General features: G+C 44.9%; 1 protein-coding gene across 1 annotated transcript in view; it reads left to right on the top strand.

The window, feature by feature from the left end:
* The window catches only part of LOC142297264 (uncharacterized), a 280648-nt gene that overhangs the window by 174301 nt on the left and 82959 nt on the right, over positions 1 to 23388 (top strand). Inside the window, exons 64-67 of the mRNA XM_075341519.1 lie at positions 1828 to 1947; positions 13213 to 13332; positions 20481 to 20600; positions 22092 to 22211. Of these exons, the coding sequence (XP_075197634.1) occupies positions 1828 to 1947; positions 13213 to 13332; positions 20481 to 20600; positions 22092 to 22211 (480 nt within the window). The remainder of the gene's footprint in view (positions 1 to 1827; positions 1948 to 13212; positions 13333 to 20480; positions 20601 to 22091; positions 22212 to 23388) is intronic.

Genomic DNA, 23388 nt, shown 5'->3' with positions numbered 1-23388 from the left:
ACCAGTGTACTTAGGGCTGACTAAGTCCCACACAAGTCCAAGACACAGCCTGTGCAGAAAAAGCCCTGGATTAAGCACACTGATGATTAAGCAGAGAATAAAAGTTCTAACAGACCAAAGAAATACAGTGGTACAAGAGCTCTTCTCCTAAAAGTCTTGCAGGGAGGGAAATACAGCCTGGATCAGAGTCATGCATTGTAAGCTGCAGGCAGCTGGGCAGTAATGAGGCACAGCATAGAACTACAAGCGACAGCAGGGAGTCCAGGAGCAAGCTAAGGGTAGCTCAGGAGCCAGCTAGCACAACATACTCAGGCAAAGAATAAATGCTGGACTGGGACTTATAAGCAGAGCAGGCAGGGTGTTCAAAGGCAAAACGAGGCAGCAGACTCCATCTTGGAGGAGGACAAGCAGACCCAACAAGTTCCATGGAAAACCCAGAACCTTACAGGATGTTTCTTTCATACTTGCAGTAGATTTCTATGTAGTTTATCAATAGCATCAGAATCTGTCAGATGCTTTTTAATATTTGATTTGGAATTCAATATGTTAATATTTGGATGCTTCTATTTTTCAATCACTTATCATTGTATATGGATGAATATGTTACCATTATCACATCTACCGCTTCTGTTAACTGTAAAGCGTTTTATATTGATCAGGTAATGGGACCCACTGTGAGGATATTGATGAATGTGAGACCAATAATATCTGCTCTCCTAATGCAACCTGCATTAACACAATAGGAAATTTCACCTGTACTTGTAAGGATGGATTTATTGATAAGTCCTAATTTGCCGAGCATTAATTCTAATGTGTACATTTCTTTATATGTAGTTAATCCTGTAGTGAGTCTTAAGTTCAGTACAATGAGATCCCAACAGAAACACAGAATATACAATGTTTGTCACCACACATCATATATACAGAGAATATGCCTGATCACATGAGCCTAGCTTTTCTTGTCATATATCACATCTTATAGACAGGTAAGGCCATGGTTTTATTAACATCTACCTCTAATGTAGCAGATGTAGCATGGTATCACAAGCCCCAATCCCCAATACCAGAACACCTTGAAACATAAAATGACACAGACACTAGACATTGTAGACCGAATAAGCCACAATGTTTATTGCTGAGGTTACTCAATCAGTAACTGACATAAATAAATGCCAATAAAAGTTTAATCAATAAAACGTTAAAATAACCAAGCCATGAAGCAATCACCAAGTGCCTCCAGCATAGCTGGGTGATATACCCCCCTTCAACAAACATTGTGAAAAAGAATATTAACAATAATGGCGGGCGGGCGCTGATTTCCTTTTCTTTCGCCCAGACTGGTATGAATCTCCTTCAGCATCAGGGATTTATCCTCAGACACCTTCCCGCCAATTTCTACTGCCGAATCAGGGATATCTGATTTTGCTCTACGGATATCTGTAAGAGAACACATCTGTCTGCTACCAAGGGCTAATATTAGAACCTGCCCGTACTGGGGCACATCTGTAAGTAAGAATAAAGATCCTGTAAAAATGAACGACACCCAAACCATAGGCTCCATGTGGCCGTGATACCATGTTTCACCTTGGTTTAAAGCTCCAAAGGAGCCCTGACTTTCCTTTAGCCAGGCACATATGCACATCATATATTATGATGTAGAAAGCTGTAAATGGACAGTTACACATAGAAGGCTTTGAGAAGGTCATGTAGGTGTCAAGTTACAGTTTTCTACATCAAGATATCTTCTTCCATCAGTCTATGCATCATCTTCTGGAATGCTACATCTGTATATCCTCAGTTTACTGTGATTCATTTTATATTGATCAGGTAATGGGACCCACTGTGAGGATATTAATGAATGTGAGAGCAATAATACCTGCTCACCTAATGCAACCTGCACCAACACAATAGGAAACTACACCTGTGCTTGTAAGGATGGATTCTTAGGTGAGCAAATAAGTCAATCACATTGAATAAATATTTTGCTATGAATACAGCAAAATATGAATACAGCAGCTTTGTAATTCTTAATATCAGTCAGTGTATGCAGTAGGTTCTCTTTCATTCTTGTGACGTGCCCACGGGGTCGGAGATCACCCGTTACCGGGCTGGGGTTCTTCTCCTGGGTCACCGCGGTGGCCTTGTTTGGTTCCATGACTGCTTCCCACGTCAATAAAGGCTTTGGGATGGGGATGATGGGAGTAGTTGTTCATAACGCCACCTGTGGTGTGCTGCCAATATCAGCCGCCGCTGTGGGACTTCTCTCCTGGGATGGTTGACAATGCAGCTCAGATAGTTCAGCTCTCCACAGGCAGAGCTATGAACCAGGGAGGATGAGGGGAGTAGCAGTCGCCTATGGCACAGGGGCGCGATGATGGGAGCACCGGCAGGGATGAGGCGACACAGATGGTACAGTTGAAGTTGTTTACTCATGGGAAGCATACTGCCATTGGATTACCGGGCTACGCTGTGATGGGTTTCAGCCGATCCTGGATACTTTGGAGGTCGAGGCCGGTGTTACCTTCTGTGCGCCGCCTTTTGATGGTTTCCCTGCACCCCATTTCCTAAGTCGTGGAACGGGTCACGAATGCCTTCGTCACTCCCCGTGAACCTTGGGATCCCCATTTTCTTCCTAAGAACTCAGGTCGAACCTCCAGCTCAAGACGACGGGCACCGAACTATTCGTGTCCTTGCTCGCTTGTTCCCAAGTGCATCCTCACTCGGACGCTGTCCAGTACCAACTCCGCTCTGTCTGTGTGAAACTTACACTCTGTGTGAGATCGCTCCTAACTTCCCCTGAAAGTGCCCTGCCTCCCGGGTTCCTGAACTAGTGGGCAAGAGGTCCCATATCTCGTGATAGCCACCCCAGCACCTTCCCTAGCCCAGTCCCAGTGGAAGAGCTCCCATTTTTATGTGTTGGATGAATGTCTTTGTGGTTGTTTCCAGCGACGACCTCCTCCATACCCAAGATGAATACTGCACCTTACATGTGGTGCAGTACCTTGTGGCGCCTGAGGCCGCAGGGGCGCCACACTTGCCATTAGAGAAATATCTGTGTCAGAATTCTTGAAAAAAAAAAAAATATTTTATGGCACCGTGTGTTGTCAACTCTATTATATACCCACAAAACCACATACCTACATGTCTATTGGGAGCGCCTCTCCTTTTCTTGATTCACCAACATTATGATAAAGGCCCGGGAAGGTTAGAACGTATGCACCATTAATGTCTGAATACATGTCTGCTGCATACCTGCACAGGGAATAAAATCCTTGAAAAGAGTTTCCAGTGAGTATCCCTATACAGAAAAGGCAGATTCTGATATCTGACCTGTATGGAGCGAGTGCAACTCCACTCCGTACATGCGCACCTTGTCTGTGATATATTCATTGTCAGTTAACTGTATTTGAAAATGGAGTCTATTATGCTGGGATCAATGCAAGAGGAATCCTTCGAAAAATATATACTATGTGTATTTTTTGTCATCTGTATAAAATATAAATTATTACTATAAAAAGAAATCTTCAATTTAAGTGAAACAAATATAATTATTTAATTGTCATACTTAAGCCCGCTTTACACACTGCAATGTATCTTACATTGTCGGCGGGGTCACGTCGTAAGTGACGCACATCCGGCATCGTAAGGTACATTGCAGTATGTGACAGGTACGTGCGATTGCGATTGAACGGTAAAACGTTCATCGCACGCACGTTGTTCATTTCTCTAGAATTGAACGTCAGATTGTTCATTGTACCCGGGGTAGCACACATTGCAGTGTGTGACACCCCGGGAACGATGAACAGATCTTACCTGCGTCCTGCGGCTCTCGGCCAGCAATGCAGAAGGAAGGAGGTGGGCGGGATGTTTACGTCCCGCTCAGCTCCGCCCCTCTGCTTCTATTGGCCGGCTGTCGCGTGACGTCGTTGTGACGCCGAACGTCCCTCCCACTCCAGGAAGTGGATGTTCGCCGCCCACAGCGAGGTCATATGGACGGGTAAGTACGTGTGACAGTTAATTGTTTGTGTGGCACATTCAACAAATTGAACATGCTGTACATACGATGGGGGCGGTTACGATCGCATACGATATCGTATGCTGGATCGTAAGGTGTAAAGCAGGCTTTAGTGTAATGAATTGTGTTCTTTTTTTTCCATAGGTGATGGATATATCTGTGAGGTGCTGACAGCCTGTACAGATAACAGAAATTGTTCTTCCAATGCAGTGTGTAGTAACAGAACAGGAGAATACTTATGTACATGTAATGATGGATACCAAGATAATAATCACTTATCACTAAAGATTTCTGCATATACATTCACTGGAAGCCATTTCCAGTTGCTATTTATCCAATAATGACAAAACAGTCACTGACTCGTAATATCACACTGACCAATGCTCCCAATATTAGTGATGTGTGAGGTTGTCAGATACAATATGTGCATGACTGATTTGTATGTGTGAAATTTATCATTAGTAACCAATGGTAGGCGTTGGTAGCAGTTTGTCCTATTTAATACAGTCCATTGATGATTTATGACTAGTGATGGGCAATCTCCCCGATGGTCGGGATCGGGAGCCTCGTCCGATCATTTTGTAAAGATCGGGATCGGGTTCGAGATAACACGATCTTGTGTCTAATCACCGATCTCGAGATTTACAGTTATGGGATGGGTCAGTGGGAGGCTGTAAAATAAAGAATATAGGTAATAATAAACATTGTCATTATACTGTACTTACAGGTTCCGCGACGCGTCCTGCAGACTCTGTCTCCCGGCGCTTCTGCTTCCGAGTCTGTTCATTGCTGTGCCCGGGGTTAAAGGACCTTCCGTGACGTCATGACTTTGTGTTATGGGGAGACCAGCAGATTAGGACCAGTGGGTATATATCCCAATCGCCAGTCGGGGCCCACCGTGCACCAGATGGCAATGGAGCTGCTAGCACCCTGTGGGTTAGGCGGAGACTATAGAGCTGATGACTCAGAGATAACCCAGGAGACCTGGGAACCGGTCACGTGTGTAGAGACACGTCATACCGGGCGACAACCCAGTTAGCGTTTCGGTGGAATGAGCGCTACTCCGACCACGTGTGCAAGGAACACATCAGGCCGGAGGGTGACCAGTTAGCGTTGACCGAGAAGACCGCTGCGACAGCGCCCTGTTGGCCACGTGTGTAAGACACGTCAGGCCGAACGGTATTCCGATTAGCGTTTCTGGTCACCACTCGACTGGCCACGTGTGTGAAGGACACGTCAGACAAGGTAGTCACACCAGTAGCATTTGACTGGGAAACCGAGGAGGGAAATAGGGTTCACACACCCAATTCAGGAACACCCTGTTAACTCCACAGGGGTTCTGGGATACGCTGTCTGTGTGCGTAGAGGGCACAACTGGACAGGTGGCACAGTAAGTACGCTGTCCATGTGCGTAGAGAGCACTCTCGGACAAGTGACGTAGCAGGTATGCTGTCCATGTGCGTAGAGGACACAACTGGACAAGTAGCGCAGCAGCTGCAGCCCATTTAACTCCACTGGACTGCTATAGCACCACTGGAACGGCAGCAAGAAGCACGGCGCCTGACTCTGATGTGCTGAGCCACGAATCTTGGTGTGACAGGCACCGTTCGCCTAGCCCTACCTACCGCTTCCAACAAAGCTTATGCCACCATGAACTCTAAGTGAAGACTGTGCACCTCCATGTTGTCTCCAGCCCCTTTTATAACCTGGGTCCGCCCCAAACCCAGGGTGGAACCACCAAGGTCCAATAGCAGAGTGCCATGTCAACAGCGACGTCACCAGCGGCCTATCCGGAACCGTCACGTTGTCGATGACCTCATGGCAGCCACGCCCCAAACACTTCACCAGTCATTGTCTGACGACCATTGGTGAGGTGCCAGATCATAGCAGTGGGCCTCTGCAAGCCAGTCCGGAGTGGCCACATCATCAGGACACCTGACACCCTCTGCCCTATCAGGGCCTGCCACATCACGGACCTGCTCAGTGAGGTCCTTACTGGACCTAGCCTCTGATGCACTAAGTGCCTGAGTATGCTCAGTAGCCTGCACAACAGACTCAGAAATCAGACTGCCTGAGCATGCTCAGAAGGCATATCCCAGAACTTAGACACAGCTCGAAGTCCAAGTACCTGTGCAAAGAGGCTGTTAGGATTAATTGTGGGAGCATGCTCAGTAGCCTGAACTGAGGAGTTAAGCGGGCTTTACATGCTGCGATCTCGCTAGCGGGATCGCAAGCGATCGTACCTGCCCCCAGTCGGTTGTGCGACATGGGCAAATCGCTGCCCGTTCCGCACAACCTTGCTTAACCCCGTTACACGCACTTACCTGCCCTGCGACGTCGATCTGGCCGGCGAACCACCTGTGTGGTGCCGCAGGAACGAGGAACAACTTTGCTAATAAGCAGAAAACGATTTTTAGTTTCAGGACGACCTCTCCGCGGCAAACGATTTTGACCGCTTTTGCGATCGTTTAAGGTCGCTCATAAGTGTCACACACTGCGATATCGTTAATGACGCTGGATGTGCATCACAAACACCGTGACCCCGATGATAATTCATTAACGATATCGTAGCGTGTAAAGCCCGCTTTAGTCTCAGAAATGACACAATCAGGCTGAGCATGCTCACTAAGCAAAACACCGGACTTAGGGGTACTTTACATGCTGCAACATCGCTACCGATATATCGTTGGGGTCACGTCGCACATCCAGCGCCGGTAGCGACATCGCAGCGTGTAACACTAATGAGCGACAATCAGCGATCACAAAATCGTTCCAAAACGATGATCATTGACACGTCGGTCATTTCCTTAATATCGCTGCTGCCACCATTACAATGTTGTTTGTCGTTCCTGCGGCATCACACATCGCTATGTGTGACACTGCGGGAGCGACAAACATCTCCTTACCTGCGTCCACCTGCAATGCGGAAGGAAGGAGGTGGGCGGGATGTTACGTCCCACTCATCTCCGCCCCTCCGTTTCTATTGGCCAGCCGCTTTGTGACGCCGCAGTGACATCGCTATGACGCCGAATGCACCTCCCCCTTGAGGGAGGGATTGTTCGGCGGTCACAGCGACGTCGCTGCACAGGTATGTGCATGTGACGCTGTCATAGCGATAATGTTCGCTATGGCAGCAAGCACCAAATGTCTTAGGAGCGACGGGGCGGGAGCTATCGTGCTCGACATCGCTAGCAACCGCTAGTGATGTCGCAGCATGTAAAGTACTGCTTAAGCTCTGGCTGGGGTAAATCAGCATGTGCATGCGCACTAGCCACCTCTCCACACTTGGAAGTGGTGTAAGGATCAGCCAGCTGGACGACCAGAGGCATGGCCAAGAACGTCAACCGGTGCCTGGGCGCAACAGGAACCGCAGCAGGCTGCTTGCGGCTATGACGGCGCCGGTTCGTAACACTTTGTGACCAGTCAGGTATGAATGTTGTATTACCTCGTTGGGTATAAACTGGTCACATGATTATGATGTCATCAAAGGTCCTGCTGTTAACTAATCTTTGATTGTCACTGTTGAGTGTCGCATCGCTTCACGGCGCACACTCTCCCGACGGTAGCTGGTCAGCTTCATATATTTCAATGCAGCTGACCGCTCCTGTCCTGAGAACATCAGACCGTGCGGGGTGATGCAATGTGACGCAAGTGCAATCATACCTTCACTTTCAGCTCTGCTACATTGCTCTGCACAGAGATTTCTTGCAGAGGGATCCAGTAGTCTTAAAACTGTCAAACTTTTGAAGCATGATCACCGAACAATCAAGCGTTTCATGGCAATTAGCCAACAGGGTTGCAAGAAGCGTGTTGGGCAAAAAAGGCGCAAAATAACTGCATATGAATTGAGGAAAATCAAGTGTGAAGCTGCCAAGATGCCATTTGCCACCAGTTTGGCCATATTTCAGAGCTGCAATGTTACTGGAGTATCAAAAAGCACAAGGTGTGCCATACTCAGGGAAATGGCCAAGGTAAAGAAGGCTGACAAACGACCACCATTGATCAAGAAACATAAAATAAAACATCAAGACTGGGCGATGACATTTTCTTAAGACTGATTTTTCAAAGGTTTTATGGATTGATGAAATGAGAGTTACTCTTAATGGGCCAGATGGATGGGCCAGAGGCTGGCTCAGTAAAGGACATAGAGCTCTACTCCCACTCAGACGGCAGCAAGGTGGAGGTGGGATACTGGTATGGGCTGGTATCATCAAAGATGAACTTGTTGGACCTCTTCGAGTTGAGGATGGAGTGAAGCTCAACTCCCAGACCTACTGCCACTTTCTGGAAGACAATTTCTTCAAGCAGTGGTACAGGAAGAAGTCAGTATCGTTCAAGAAAAACATGATTTTCATGCAGGACAATGCTCCATCACATGCATCCAACTACTCCACAACGTGGCTGGCCAGTAAAGGTCTAAAAGATGAAAAAATAATTACATGGCACCCTTGTTCACCTAATCTGAACCCCATAGAGAACCTGTGGTCCCTTATAAAATGTAAAATCTACAGGGAGGGAAAACAGTACACCTCTTGGAACAGTGTCTGGGAGGCTGTGGTGGCTGCTGCACACAATGTTGATCGTAAACAGATCAAGCAACTGACAGAATCTATGGATGGTAGGCTGTTGGGTGTCATCATAAAGAAAGGTGGCTATATTGGTCACTAATTTTTTGGGGTTTTGTTTTTGCATGTCAGAAATTTTTATTTCTAAATTTTGTGCAGTTATATTGGTTTACCTGGTGAAAATAAACAAGTGAGATGGGGCTTTATTTGTTTTTTATTAAGTTGCCTAATAATTCTGCCCAGTAATAGTTACCTGCACAAACAGATATCCTCCTAAGATAGCCAAATCTGGAAAAAAAACACTTCAACTCCCAAAAATATTAAGCTTTGTTATTTATGAGTCTTTTGTGTTGATGGAGAACATGGTTGTTGATCAATAAGAAATAAAATCCTCTAAAATACAACTTGCCTCATAATTCTGCACACAGTGTAGGTAGATATATATATATATATATATATATGTATATATATATATATATATATATATATATATATATATATATATATATATGTATATGTATATATATATATATATATATATATATATATATATGTATATATATATATATATATATATAGAGCGCTCTGGCAAAAACTAAGAGACCACTACAAAATTTTCAGTTTTCCTGAGTTTTCATTTTATATGTATATTTTTGAGTAAAATGTTGTTTTATTCTATAAACTAGTATTTTCGGAGAATAAACACATTTTTTGCTTGGAAATTCGGATACATGTCAGTGGTTTATAGAATAAAACATCACTTTGGGTTTTACTCAAAAACATACATATAAAAGAGAAAAATCAGGAAAACTTATATATTTTTTTTTTATATATATATATATATATATATATATATATATATATATATATATATATATATAATTGCCTTATTCTGTCTGTCTGTCTGTCTGTCTGTCTGTCTATCTGTCTGTCTATCTGTCTGTCTGTCATGCTCCGAAATTGTGTCCTTACGGTGACACAAAGCTGATTGGCCGCTGGGCTCGCCATGGCCCCGCCCCCCCACACGGATTGGCCTCTCGCCCCGGCTCTCTGCAGGCCCCGCCCCCCTCACGCAATGCACGCTCGCTGTGGCCCAACTGACACGGGGCTCCGATTCCCAGGTGAGTACACACACACATCAGATCACACTCACTCTCACACACACCTCACACATCACACATCACAACATGCTGGGATATCTCTTGCTTCTACACCGGCTCCGTCAGGATCCCGGCAGCGCCAGACATAACCTTGCGATGCTGGGATCTTCACGGAGGCCGTGAAAGCTGGTAACCATTATACACATCGGGTAACTAAGGTCCCTTAGTTACCCGATGTGTATCATAGTTACCAGTGTACACCGGCTCACACTCACTCTCATACACACCTCACACACACATCACATCGCATCCACACATCAAGGTCCTGCAGCGGCGGAAAATACAGACACATAACAGCACACACAACAGCACACACACACACACACACATACACACACAAATCAGATCGCACTCACACACACACATCACATCGCATCCACATACTTACAACATCCTGGGATATCGCTTGCTTCTCGACCTCGATACTGTGCTGTTGTGATCTTCCAGGACCTGCCGGAGGATCACATGGCCAGAAGCATGTGATATCCCCGGATGTTGTGAGTATAAGCGCGTATGTGCGATATCGTCAGTGTCTGTGTGTGTGAGTGTATGCGATCGGGTGTGTGTGAGTGTATGCGATCGGGTGTGTGTGAGTGTATGCGATCGGGTGTGTGTGAGTGGATGCGATCGGGTGTGTGTGAGTGGATGCGATCGGGTGTGTGTGAGTGGATGCGATCGGGTGTGTGTGAGTGGATGCGATCGGGTGTGTGAGTGTCGGCAGAGGAGCACGGCGTGCTGGAGGAGGCTGGGAGCAGAGAGGCTGATCATGGGGAAGGCTGGGAGGAGAGAGGCTGATGCTGGGGGAGGCTGGGAGGGGGAGGCTGGGACGAGGGAGGCTGATGCTGGTGGAGGCTGATGCTTGGGGAGGCTGATGCTGGGGGAGGCTGGAAGGAGAGAGGCTAATGCTGGTGGAGGCTGATGCTTGGGGAGGCTGATGCTGGGGGAGACTGGGAGGGGAAGGCTGATGCTGAGGGAGGCTGGGAGGAAGGAGGCTGGGAGGAGAGAGGCTGACCCTAGGGAAGGCTGGGAACGGGAGGCTGATGCTGAGGGAGGCTGGAAGGAGAGAGGCTGATGCTGGGGGAGGCTGGAAGGAGAGAGGCTGATGCTGGTGGAGGCTGATGGTTGGGGAGGCTGATGCTGGGGGAGACTGGGAGCGGAAGGCTGATGCTGAGGGAGGCTGGGAGAGGGAGGCTGGGAGGAAGGAGGCTGGGAGGAGAGAGGCTGAACCTGGGGAAGGCTGGGAAGGGGAGGCTGATGCTGGGGGAGGCTGGAAGGAGAGAGGCTGGAAGGAGAGAGGCTGATGCTGGTGGAGGCTGATGCATGGGGAGGCTGATGCTGGGGGAGACTGGGAGCAGAAGGCTGATGCTGAGGGAGGCTGGGAGGAAGGAGGCTGGGAGGAGAGAGGCTGATCCTGGGGAAGGCTGGGAAGGGGAGGCTGATGCTGAGGGAAGCTGGAAGGAGAGAGGCTGATGCTGGGGGAGGCTGGAAGGAGAGAGGCTGAGGCTGGGAGGAGAGAGGCTGATGCTGAGGGAGGCTGGGAGGGGAAAGCTGATGCTGGGGAAGGCTGGGAGGACGGAGGCTGGGAGGAGAGAGGCTGATCCTGGGGAAGGCTGGGAGAGGGAGGCTGATGCTGGAGGAGGCTGGAAGGAGAGAGGCTGATGCTGGCGGAGGCTGATGCTGGGGAGGCTGGGAGAGGGAGGCTGATGCTGAGGGAGGCTGGGAGGAGGGAGGCTGGGAGAGGTAGGCTGAGAGAAGAGAGGCTGATGCACACACACACACACACACACACACACACGCGCGCGCACTGCACAACACACCACACACACACACACACACTGGGAACCACAAACAACTGCCCTACACAGACACCCACACACACAGACAACGCTGCACACACACAACACCCAACACACAAACACCGCGGCACACACAAATATACGCACATACCGCACAACACACACATTGCACAAAACATACCTCCCCCCAAAACACACCACACACACACAAACCGCGCAACACACACACAACGCTACAGACACACAGCGCTCCACAAACAACGCAACACACGCAACACACATACAACACCGCTCTCACCCCCCGTCACACCCAGACAACACCCAGAACATGTACAGCGCCTACACAAACACTTGGTAACTACAGACAACAACATCTCTCTATATATATATATATATAACAAAAATCATACATGAACTACACAATACGTAAATTCTAGAATACCCGATGCGTAGAATCGGGCCACCTTATAGTATATATATATATATATAATACACAATATATAGTTGTATACAAATAAATAATTTTAAAAAATGACATAGCACTCCACGGTACTTTTGAGTCTCAGCTTCTCAGCGCAGATAAAGCAGACGGCTATGGGCTTCCACCCCCATCTCCCTGGGGTTACCTTGGTTGGCACTGAGAATGCAGGGAAGCCCATTTATTTTTTTTAAATATTTAAAAAAAAAATGCGTGGGGTCCGCTGTATTTTGATTGCCATTTAGGTAAAGCCAGGCAGTTGAGGCTGGGATTCTCGGTAGCCCGCAGCCGCCCTTGAAAATGGCGCATTCTTTCTTAGTGCCATTTCCAGGCATTTTACCCTGCTCATTCAGTGGCCCTGGTGGCGATGGCAAGCTGGGTAATAAGGGGTTAATACTAGCTTTGTATTCTCAGATGTACTAAGTTCAAAATTCATGGTGTCACGCCAAATTAGACATGGCCACCATGAATTTCTAGTAAACAGTAAAAAAAAAGAATTTTTTTTTATTAGAAATAAAACAAAAAAGTAACATTTAGATACTCCACCTTTATTATAAAAAAAAATCCTTAGTCCGACGTAGTCCACAGGTAGAGCATTGTCCGCTCTGCTTCATCACTGTACAGACATAGTCTATACACACTGAGAAGCAGAGAGCATTGTCAGCTCCGCTACATTGCTCTGTAAAGACAAACGGCTCTACAGAGAGAGAAGCAGAGAGAGCATTGTTGAAACAGGCTGACAGTAAGGGTATGATTCCACCTTCCTGATTCCAGGACCTTCGATGACGTCATAGTCATGTGACCAGTCTGTAAGCCAATCCAGACTTGTCACATGGCTATGATGTCATGCAAGGTCCTTTAGGCAGTGTTGCTTACCGAGGGCACAGCAATGAGCGGTCGGGAGATAGCGGGTCTGCAGGATGCATCACGGGACCTGTAAGTATGATCATAATGTTTTTTAATAATGTGCTTTTTTTTTAAATTTGTTTACAGCCCCTGGACCCAATCTGTAACACGAGATTCACAGGAAAGCTCATGATCGGGATCGTGTACACGATCACTATGTGATCGGTACGATCCCCAATCTTTACAGTTCAGGATCGCCCATCACAATTTATGACCATATTGTAATACAAGTGTGGATGAGCTCCTAATCTCAGGCTTCAATAATCAGTCATCATTTCTCTATTGTGATCAGGTAATGGGTCATATTGTGCTGATATTGATGAATGTGGAGGAAAGAACAACTGTGCAGCTGACACCTTCTGTACTAACACGGCGGGAAGTTATATCTGTACATGTAACCCTGGATACACGGGTAAGTACAATACATCAGCAGTATGTGATAGTAACTGTAGTAAATGGCTCATGGTATTTAAGATTACACTGGAGAATGTGTAATCTATTAGGTAGCTTCCTTTAGAGGGTTGTGTTTAGGTATTCTGGTAATACGACGGTTCCATCATACTTTTCGTAGATTTCTATTTAGTTTATCAATATCAAGAGAACTTCTGTGAAATGCTTTATATTTCATTTGGAATGCAAGGTGTTAGGCCCAGTGCCCACGCTGTGTAGTTTTAGGGTATGTGCGCACGTTGCTTTTTACCTGATTTTTACCTGCTTTTTTGCTGCTTTTTCTTCTGCGCTGTTTAATGCCAAAATGGATGTGTTCTTCTATTCAAGCAAAGTCTATGGGAATTTGGGTTTCTTGTTCACACTATTGTTGTTCAAAATGCTGCCTTTTTGTGGCAGAACTTTGGTCAAAAACTCAGCTTTGCAGTGCAAAACCCAAATGGCAAAAACAATTGACATGTTGCTTCTTTGAAAAGCTGAGTTTTTGACCAAAGTTCTGCCACAAAAAGGCAGCATTTTGAACAACATAGTGTGAACAAGAAACCCAAATTCCCATAGACTTTGCTTGAATAGAAGAACACATCCATTTTGGCATTAAACAGCGCAGAAGAAAAAGCAGCAAAAAAGCAGGTAAAAAGCAAGTAAAAAGCAACGTGCGCACATACCCTTATAGTGTATTTTCAGAAATCTGCAGCAAAATCTGCATATCCATTGTGAAGCCAGCAAAGTCTATGAGAATTCAGAACTGCTGTGCCCACGTTGCTTATTTTTACTTGCGTATTTGGTGCAGATTTGGTGCAGAAAAAAGAAATCTGAACCAAATACGCAAGGGAAAAATACTCAATGTGGGCACAGCAGTTCTGAATTCTCATAGACTTTTCTGGCTTCACAATGGACATGCAGATTTTGCTGCAGATTTCTGAAAATCTGCATCAAAATCCGAGTCAAAACTGCAGTGTGGGAACAGGGCCTTAATGTGTGCATGCTCCTATTATTCAATCATTTATTACTGTATGTAGATGAAAATGTTTCCATTATTCCATTTACCTCTACTGTTCAAGCATCATTCCAGAGGGTTTTTTTAAATTTCAACTCTGGAGTGGTGTTTTAACCCCTTCACCACTCAGCCTAATTTTCAACTTTCTGACCCGACCATTTTTTTCAATTCTGAGCAGTGTCACTTTGAGAGCTTAGGCCCAGTGCCCACGCTGTGTAGTTTTGACGCATATTTTCAGAAATCTGCAGCAAAATCTGCATGACCATTGTGAAGCCAGCAAATTCTATGAGAATTTAGAAGTGCTGTGCCCACGTTGCTTATTTTTCCCTTGCGTATTTGGTGCACAAAAAAATAAATCTGCACCAAATACGCAAGGGAAAAAAAATACTCAACTTGGGCACAGCACTTCTGAATTCTCATAGATTTTGCTGGCTTCACAATAGACATGCAGATTTTGCTCCAGATTTTTGAAAATCTGCATCAAAATACGCAGCGTGGGCACTGGGCCTTATACCTTTGGAACCTTTCAATGGATCCTGGTGATTCTCAGACTGTTTTTTTTTTCATGACATATTGTACTTCATGGTAGTGGTAAAATTAAGACAATATCTTATGTGTGTTTATTTATGTAACTATCAGAAATTTAGCTGGAATCATTAGCAGATTCAATGTCGCGTTTGAAGAGTACCTGAGGTATCTAAACAGTGGAGCTCACCCACAAGTGACCTCATTTTGGAAACTAGACCCCTCAAGGAATTTATGTAGATGTTTATACTGCGTGCAGACTTATTAGGTAAATTAGTATTTTGATCGCATGATAATTTTTATACATGTTGTCCTACACCAAGCTGTATAGGCTTGAGAGCCAACTAGCAATTAAGAAAATAAGGTGATGTGCATCTCTGTAATGAGGAGGAGTGTGGTGTAATGACATCAACACTCTATATAAGGGGTGCATACTTATTGGGCAACTTCCTCTCCTTTGGCAAAATGGGTCAGAAGAGATATTTGACCGCTTCTGAAAAGTCCAAAATTGTGAGATGTCTTGCAGAGGGATGCAGCAGTCCTGAAATTGCCAAACTTTTGAAGCGTGATCACCGAACAAGCATTTCATGGCAAATAGCCAACAGGGTCGCAAGAAGCGTGTTGGGCAAAAAAGGTGCAAAATAACTGAACATGAATTGAGGAAAATCAAGCGTGAAGCTGCCAAGATGCCATTTGCCACCAGTTTGGCCATATTTCAGAGCTGCAGCATTACTGGAGTATCAAAAAGCACAAGGTGTGACATACTCAGGGAAATGGCCAAGGTAAGGAAGGCTGAAAAACGACCACCTTTGAACAAGAAACATAAAATAAAACATCAAGACTGGGCGATGACATTTTCTTAAGACTGATTTTTCAAAGGTTTTATGGATTGATGAAATGAGAGTTACTCTTAATGGGCCAGATGGATGGGCCAGAGGCTGGCTCAGTAAAGGACATAGAGCTCCACTCCGATTCAGACACCAGCAAGGTGGGGGTGGGGTACTGGTATGGGCTGGTATCATCAAAGATGAACTTGTGGGACCTTTTCGGGTTGAGGATGGAGTGAAGCTCAACTCCCAGACCTTCTGCCAGTTTCTGGAAGACAGCTTCTTCAAGCAGTGGTACAGGAAGAAGTCGGTATCGTTAAACAAAAAAATGATTTTCATGCAGGACAATGCTCCATCACATGCATCAAACTACTCCACAGCGTGGCTGGCCAGGAAAGGTCTAAAAAATGAAAAAAATAATGACATGGCCCCCTTGTTCACCTGATCTGAACCCCATAGAGAACCTGTGGTCCCTCATAAAATGTAAGATCTACAGGGAGGGAAAACAGTACACCTCTCGGAATAGTGTCTGGGAGGCTGTGGTGGCTGCTGCACTCAATGTTGATCGTAAACAGATCAAGCAACTGACAGCATCTATGGATGGTAGGCTGTTGAGTGTCATCATAAAGAAAGGTGGCTATGTTGGTCACTAATTTTTTGGGGTTTTATTTTTGCATGTAAGAATTGTTTATTTCTAAATTTTGTGCAGTTATATTGGTTTACCTTGTGAAAATAAACAAGTGAGATGGGAATATATTTGGTTTTTATTAAGTTGCCTAATAAGTCTGCACAGTAATAGTTGCCTGCACAAACAGATATCCTCCTAAGATAGCCAAATCTAAAAAAACACTCCAACTTCCAAAAATATTAAGCTTTGATATTTATGAGTCTTTTGGGTTGATTGAGAACATAGTTGTTGATCAATAATAAAAAGAATCCGCTAAAATACAACTTGCCTAATAAGTCTACACACGGTGTAGTGAGCACTTTGAACTGTCAGGTGTTTACCATAAACTTGTTGCTTCAACCAGATAGCTTTTTTCACAAGGGTAACAAGACAAAATGCAACATATAACTTATTGTGGAATTTCGCCTGAGTACGCCGATATGCAAATATGGTGGAAATCTCCTTCTTTCTGTGCACGGCAGGGCTCGAATGTTAAGGAGCGGCTTTTGAATTTTTTAATGCAAAATTAGCTGGAATCCTTAGCGGACGCCATGTTGCATTTGGCGAGCCCCTGTGGTACCTAAACAGTAGCATTCCCCCACAAGAGACTCCATTTTGGAAACTAGACCCCTTAGGGTATAGGTTTGTAAGCTTCACAGAATTTTAGAACATTGATCCGTGAAAATGGAAAAATACATTTTTTACCGCAAAAATGTTGCTTTAACCTCAAATTTTTCATTTTCGCAAGGGTAATCTGTCAAAATGGACCATTAAATTTGTTGTGCGGGCTTACATTCTATAGGATTATGGGGAGGAGACAGTAGGTGGGGTGTAGGTGGGGCGGCAGCTCCACACGGTGGTGGGGCGGCAGCGCCGCACGGTGGTGGGGCGGCAGCTCTGCACGGTGGTGGGGCGGAAGCTCCGCACGGTGGTGAAGCAGTGAGGTCATTGAAGGTTATAGGCATTTCTGAACAGATGAGTCTTTAGGTTCCGTTTGAAGTTTGCAAGTGTAGTAGATTGAAAACTACTTTTGAGGCACAGTGCAAGATGAAGAAGGGAAGGAGCGCCATATTGGGTGTTTGGGTGCACGGCATGGCTCAGAAGGGACGGAGTGCCATTTGACTTTTTGAACACAAAATTGTTTGGAATAGGTAGCGTACACCATGTTGCGTTTGGAGAGCCCCTGATGTGCCTAAATAGTGGAGCTCCTCCACAAGTGACCCCATTATGGAAACTAGACCCCACAAGGAATTTATCTAGATTTTTGGTGAGCATGTTGAACCCAAGGTCCTTCACAGTATTTTATAACTTTGACCTGTGAAAATTGTAATAAGACATTTTTAACATAAAAGTGTCAAAGTGATGGAGAGAAGATATTCAAAATGGCTCTCCTTCACTGCCGTGAGCCCAAACAGTAGATTTCCACTACATGTAAGTTACCAGCATACTCCGGAGAAATTGCATCATAAATTTTATGGTGCATTATCTCCCGTTACCCTTGTGAAAACAAAAGATTTGAGGTTAAAGCAACATTTTTGTGATAAAACTGTATTTTTGTATTTTCTCTTTTCAATGTTGCAAAATTTTGTGAATCACCTGCTCACATCAGTGGAGTGGGTTATATGTGCCAGTGCTGCACTCGCAGCTCTGACACTTTGCCTTGCACTTAATGTATCTGGCATGGTGTGCAAGACTTTCTGTAGGTGGGTAACCTGGGGTCGTCATGGTGATGACCCAGAGTCGTCATGGTGATAACCCAGGGTCATCATGGCAATGATTGGATCCTCATGATCGCATAACAGGGACCAGATCGCTCAGGAGAGGAGCGCTATTCTTTCCCTGTCTCCAAAATCCCGTGATCACTATTGATTGCAGCATTTAGGCGGTTAAACTTCCATGAGCGGCATGGGCACCACTCCTAGCAGTGACAGCCGGGTCTTGGTTGAAACATCAGCCGAAGACCCAGCGGCGATCACAGGGGTTTAGGTGCTGTACCCGCATGATTTCCATGACGTACTCAGTACGTCATATGTGCGAAATTCACCAACTTGTATGACGTACAAGGGTCATTAAGGGGTTAAGTAGACACCAGCATGGAGCCTGATAAGAGAGGCATAGTTGTTCTTTTTTGTTTTTTTTGTTTTTTTTTAACCGCTACAGTATGTTGGCTTTAGTTTACATAGCAAAAACCTGCTGCCACATTCCCCTTAATATTGATCAGATTTAATATGCTGATGCCCTCCTATATACCATATGGGCCTGCACGCAGCCCCTCTATATAGAGCATGAGTCCACACACAGGCCCCAGTATACAGTATCATCCCTACATCACCTTACTATATTCAGTATGAACCCCCATATAGACCCCTATATACAATGTGAGCACCCACATACCCTCTCTATATTCAGTATAAGTGCTCACTTAGCATTCCTAATTCTGAATGAACCTCCACATAGGCTCCTTATATACAGTATGAGCCTCCACATACCCCTTCTATATACAGAAAAGGAGGATCCAGCAACACGTCCATGGAGATATTGAATTAAAAGTGGTACTTTTAATACAGTATGTCCATGGACATGTTGCTGGATCCTCCTTTTCTGTTACAAGTCTGCCTCATACCTTGTCCGTGCTCTGAATTGATATAGCTTCATTTCATTGAATAAAGGTAACTCTCTATCAACACCTTTCTATATTCAGTATGAGACCCCACATAACCCCCTATGTACAATGTGAGCACCACATTGCTTAATTATATTCAGAATGAGCCCTCATGTAGTCTGCTATATAAAGCATGAGCCCCCACATCACCTCTGTAAATTCAATATGACCCCCAATAGCCATCTATATACAGTGTGAACCTCAATATAATCATTCTATATAAAGGATGAGCCCCACATAGCTCTCCGATATACAGATATGCAGTATGAGTCCCACATAGCTCCCTATATAAAGTATGAGCCCCTACGTAGCCCCATATATATATATATATATATATATATATATATCACACATAGAGGAAAAAAAAAGCATACTCACCTCGCTGCTGTTCCCCCAACTCCCTGCTCCAGTCTTTGGTGCACTGACTCTATGCACAATAGTTGCAATGATTTGATCTCATTGCATCTGCTGTCTCAGTCGCACATGATGATTGGTGAAAGAGGAAGCCAGTGGCACAGGATGGAGATAGCGGTGAAATCGGGACACGGGATGTAGAAGGGAATGGGGCTGCCCATGGGACACTGTTTCCAGTCTTTCCGCTGTAACAGTCCATGGGACAGACTGGAACAGCCAGAGGGCCGGTTGTACTTTGCTTAGGTCTGCTATACTGTAGCTGATCATGACTTTCGGTACAATGAGATCCCATCAAAAATGTCAAAATGTTTGTCACCATATTTAATATACAGTATATACAGAGAATAAGCATGATACTATGAGTCATATACCACATCTTACAGAAAGGCAAGACCATGGTTTTATTAGAAAAATTATATACCTCCAATGTACCAATTGTAACATTATTTTTGCCTAAAACAAAAAACACTAAATATATTATGATATAGAAAGCTGTAAATGGACACTAAACACAGTAGAATGCATTCAGAATGTAATGTTAGGTGTCATGTTACACTTTACAGTTTCTCGATCAAGATATCTTCTTCCATCATAGTATATGCGTCATGTTCTGGAATGCTACATCTGTATATCCTCAGTTTACTGTGATTCATTTTATATTGATCAGGTAATGGGATCCACTGTGAGGATATTAATGAATGTGAGACCAATCTCTGCTCACCTAAAGGGTACTTTACACACTACGACATCGCTAGCGATCTCATTAGCGATGTGAAATTCTAGATCGCATATGCGTAAAATGACCTATGTGCGATCCCAAAAGATCGCACTTGCGATCTAGAATTTCACATCGCTAATGAGATCGCTAGCGATGTCGTAGTGTGTAAAGTACCCTTTATGCAATCTGCACTGGTTCTGACTTGGAAGATAATGTTATATATTTTAGTAATAAATATGTTGATATCTATCTACCTCCAATTTTTGATCCTTTGCCAACTGTGAAACATTTTACATTTATCAGGTAATGGGACCCACTGTGAGGATATTAATGAATGTGACACCGGCAATATCTGCTCACCTCATGCAACCTGCAATAACACAATAGGAAATTACACCTGTGCTTGTAAGGATGGATTCTCAGGTAAGCAAATAAATTGATCGGATTGAATACATATTCTGCAATGAATACAGCATTGCCATGTTATCCTTAATATGTCAGCATATGCAGTAGGTTCTCACTTATTCTTCCCATAAGATAAAAACCTGAGTCAGAATACTTGGAAAAGTTTTTTATGGCACCGATTATTGTCAGCTCTGCTTTTGTGTCCAACAAAAATGAAGACTAGTGATAAAAAGAAGCTCACATAGCCTCCAAATTAGGGGTGGACATACCATTGGTGAAACCTGTATGGCTGCACAGTGGCCCAATAGGTAAGGGAGGCCCATTTCTCCAAAGCAGGTGCAATTTGACATTTTTATGAGCTCTTGTGCTGCAAAGGGTGCATATATTCTTCTTGCAAAGGGGCCATTTTCTACCTGTGTCCGCCAGTGGTCCAAATGTACATCTTTTGGACTCTGTTTTTCACTTTTTAGTGAATGGACTTGAAGGGAAGTGTCCACAGCCCTTCACCAGAAAGAGTCAATGTCTGTGGATCACTTCGGGTGTGTTGGGTAACACTTACTTTTTTCTTCAGGGTGGTATCCATTAACCCCTAGCCCACCACCTTCGTAGACGCAGTATTGAAATACCCAACACTGGAATTCTCTGGGTAAACCAAACTTGAACTTTTTTATTTTCTTCTCCACCATTGCGACAGACATGGCCACCCTTTCTACTGTACACTTCTGCTACTGCTACTTCCTGGGGTACTCTGTCTCGACCTATCCTTGTTTTCCTGGACCTAGTGTCCGCAAGCTGCCGGGCCTGCGCCTCAGTTCCCAAGATCTTCCTAGCACCATTGTCTGCTGCCCCGATGGCTGTCTAGTCACTTGACTTCTCTAAGCTTGCCTGTGGTGAGCCATAAGCTCTGGACCTTCTGAGGTTACCTCCGAGTTTCTAACTGGCTAGACTACCTCACAACATCTCCCTTACTCAAACCCTTTTGCAGAACTTGCACTTCACAAGGCCCGTCTCTCTAACCAACCCACTGGCCATCTGTCACTCCTCCCCTCTTGACTTTAAGCTTCCTCTTAACCAGGAAGTGCTTACACTTGGTATACATGCTAACACCTTCATATCACTCTAACATTTATCCAACTACTATACATCGTTAATATATTTACCACACATAGAATATCACATAACAATATACTTTGTCTTACCAGGCTTCAACGCTATTTGGCACCAGTCGCTGCGCGGTCTCAACTATGCTATATCACATCCTTGCATCTAACATGTACAATGCACTTAATTCATTAATTCAAAACTCTTCTTTAAAAACACAGGCAGTAGCATACCACGAAAAGAGTGTGGGTAAATGTGACCACCTCCTTCAAACTCATCATCAGAGTTAAATCTGTATCCTGCTTTTAGGGAAAAAGATCCTTAGATGGAGTGCTCAGGGTAAAGCATACAACCTAGAGTAACTAATGTGATATCCTCCGTTATCTATCAGTTATTTTTATTATTTAGGTAATGGAATCCATTGTGATGATATTGATGAATGTGAGACCAACAATATCTGCTCCCCTAATGCAACCTGCACTAACACAATAGGAGGTTTTATCTGTGCTTGTAAGGATGGATTCTCAGGTGAATTCTGATTTCTCATTAATTCCTGTTTTTACCTTTCTTTAACTCCTTCACGAACGAGGACATACCAGTATGTCATAAATCATAAAGGGGTGATTCCTGTCGGCTGCTGCGGTGAAACGGCAGAGATCCTTGCACATGTACGGCTATTAGATGCAGGTGGATCCGCTATCCACCTATGCCTGCTAACTCTTTAGATTGCAGTGTTAACATGTTACAGCACAATTTAAATGACTGCGATCACGAGCAGGCGATGGTTGCCATGGTAGCGATGTGTCATGTGATGACTCCTGTTGCTATCATGACATAGTTCCTGTTTCAGCCGGCAGGGCAGTGGCTGTAACAGGAGAACCTCATTTCTGATGATCAGAGATATGCAGCTCTGATCAACAGAAATGAATGAGTGATCAGGCTACTGATCCTTATAGTCCCCTAGGGGGACAAGTAAAAAAAAAAAGTAAATAAAATAGAAAAGTTAAAAAAATAATAAAAATAAATAAATAAAAGTTCAAATCACCCCACTGATTTGAACAGCTTACCGCGCCTGCTAACACCTTAAATCGCGCTGTCAAAATGTAACAGTGTAACTTAAATGCCCAGAGCATGTAATGCGTACTTACCAGCTGCCATCAGAAGCCCTAAGATGTGATCACAGGTAGCCGATGGTTGCTAAGGTAGCACAGGGTCATGGAAAATATTTTACCTATGGCTCCAATCTTGTTAGACATCATAGGAGGATCAGATTAAAGTGGGCTTTACACACTGCGACATCGCTAGCGATTGCTAGCAATGCCAAGCGTGATAACACCCGCCCCCGTCGCACATGCGATATATGGTGATCACTGCCATAGCGAACATTATCGCTACGGCAGCGTCACACGTACATACCTGCTCTGCGACGTCGCTGTGACCGGTGAACCGCCTCCTTTCTAAGGGGGCGGTTCGTTTGGCATCACAGCGACGTCACAGCAGCGTCACTGTACCGCCGCCCAATAGAAAAGGAGGGGAGGAGATGAGCGCCGGAACCTCCCAGCCACCACCTTCCTTCCTCCTTTTCCGGTGGAGGCAGGTAAGGAGATGTTTGTCGTTCCAGCGGCGTCACACACAGCGATGTGTAATGCCGCTGGAGCGACAAACATCATCGTACCGTTGCTGCAGCAATATTATGGAAATGAGC

The sequence above is a fragment of the Anomaloglossus baeobatrachus genome, chromosome 3 (assembly GCF_048569485.1).
Source record: "Anomaloglossus baeobatrachus isolate aAnoBae1 chromosome 3, aAnoBae1.hap1, whole genome shotgun sequence".
NCBI lineage: Eukaryota > Metazoa > Chordata > Amphibia > Anura > Aromobatidae > Anomaloglossus > Anomaloglossus baeobatrachus.
Note: the sequence above shows the minus strand (reverse complement) of the source record. Positions and strands in the feature narration are given on the sequence as shown.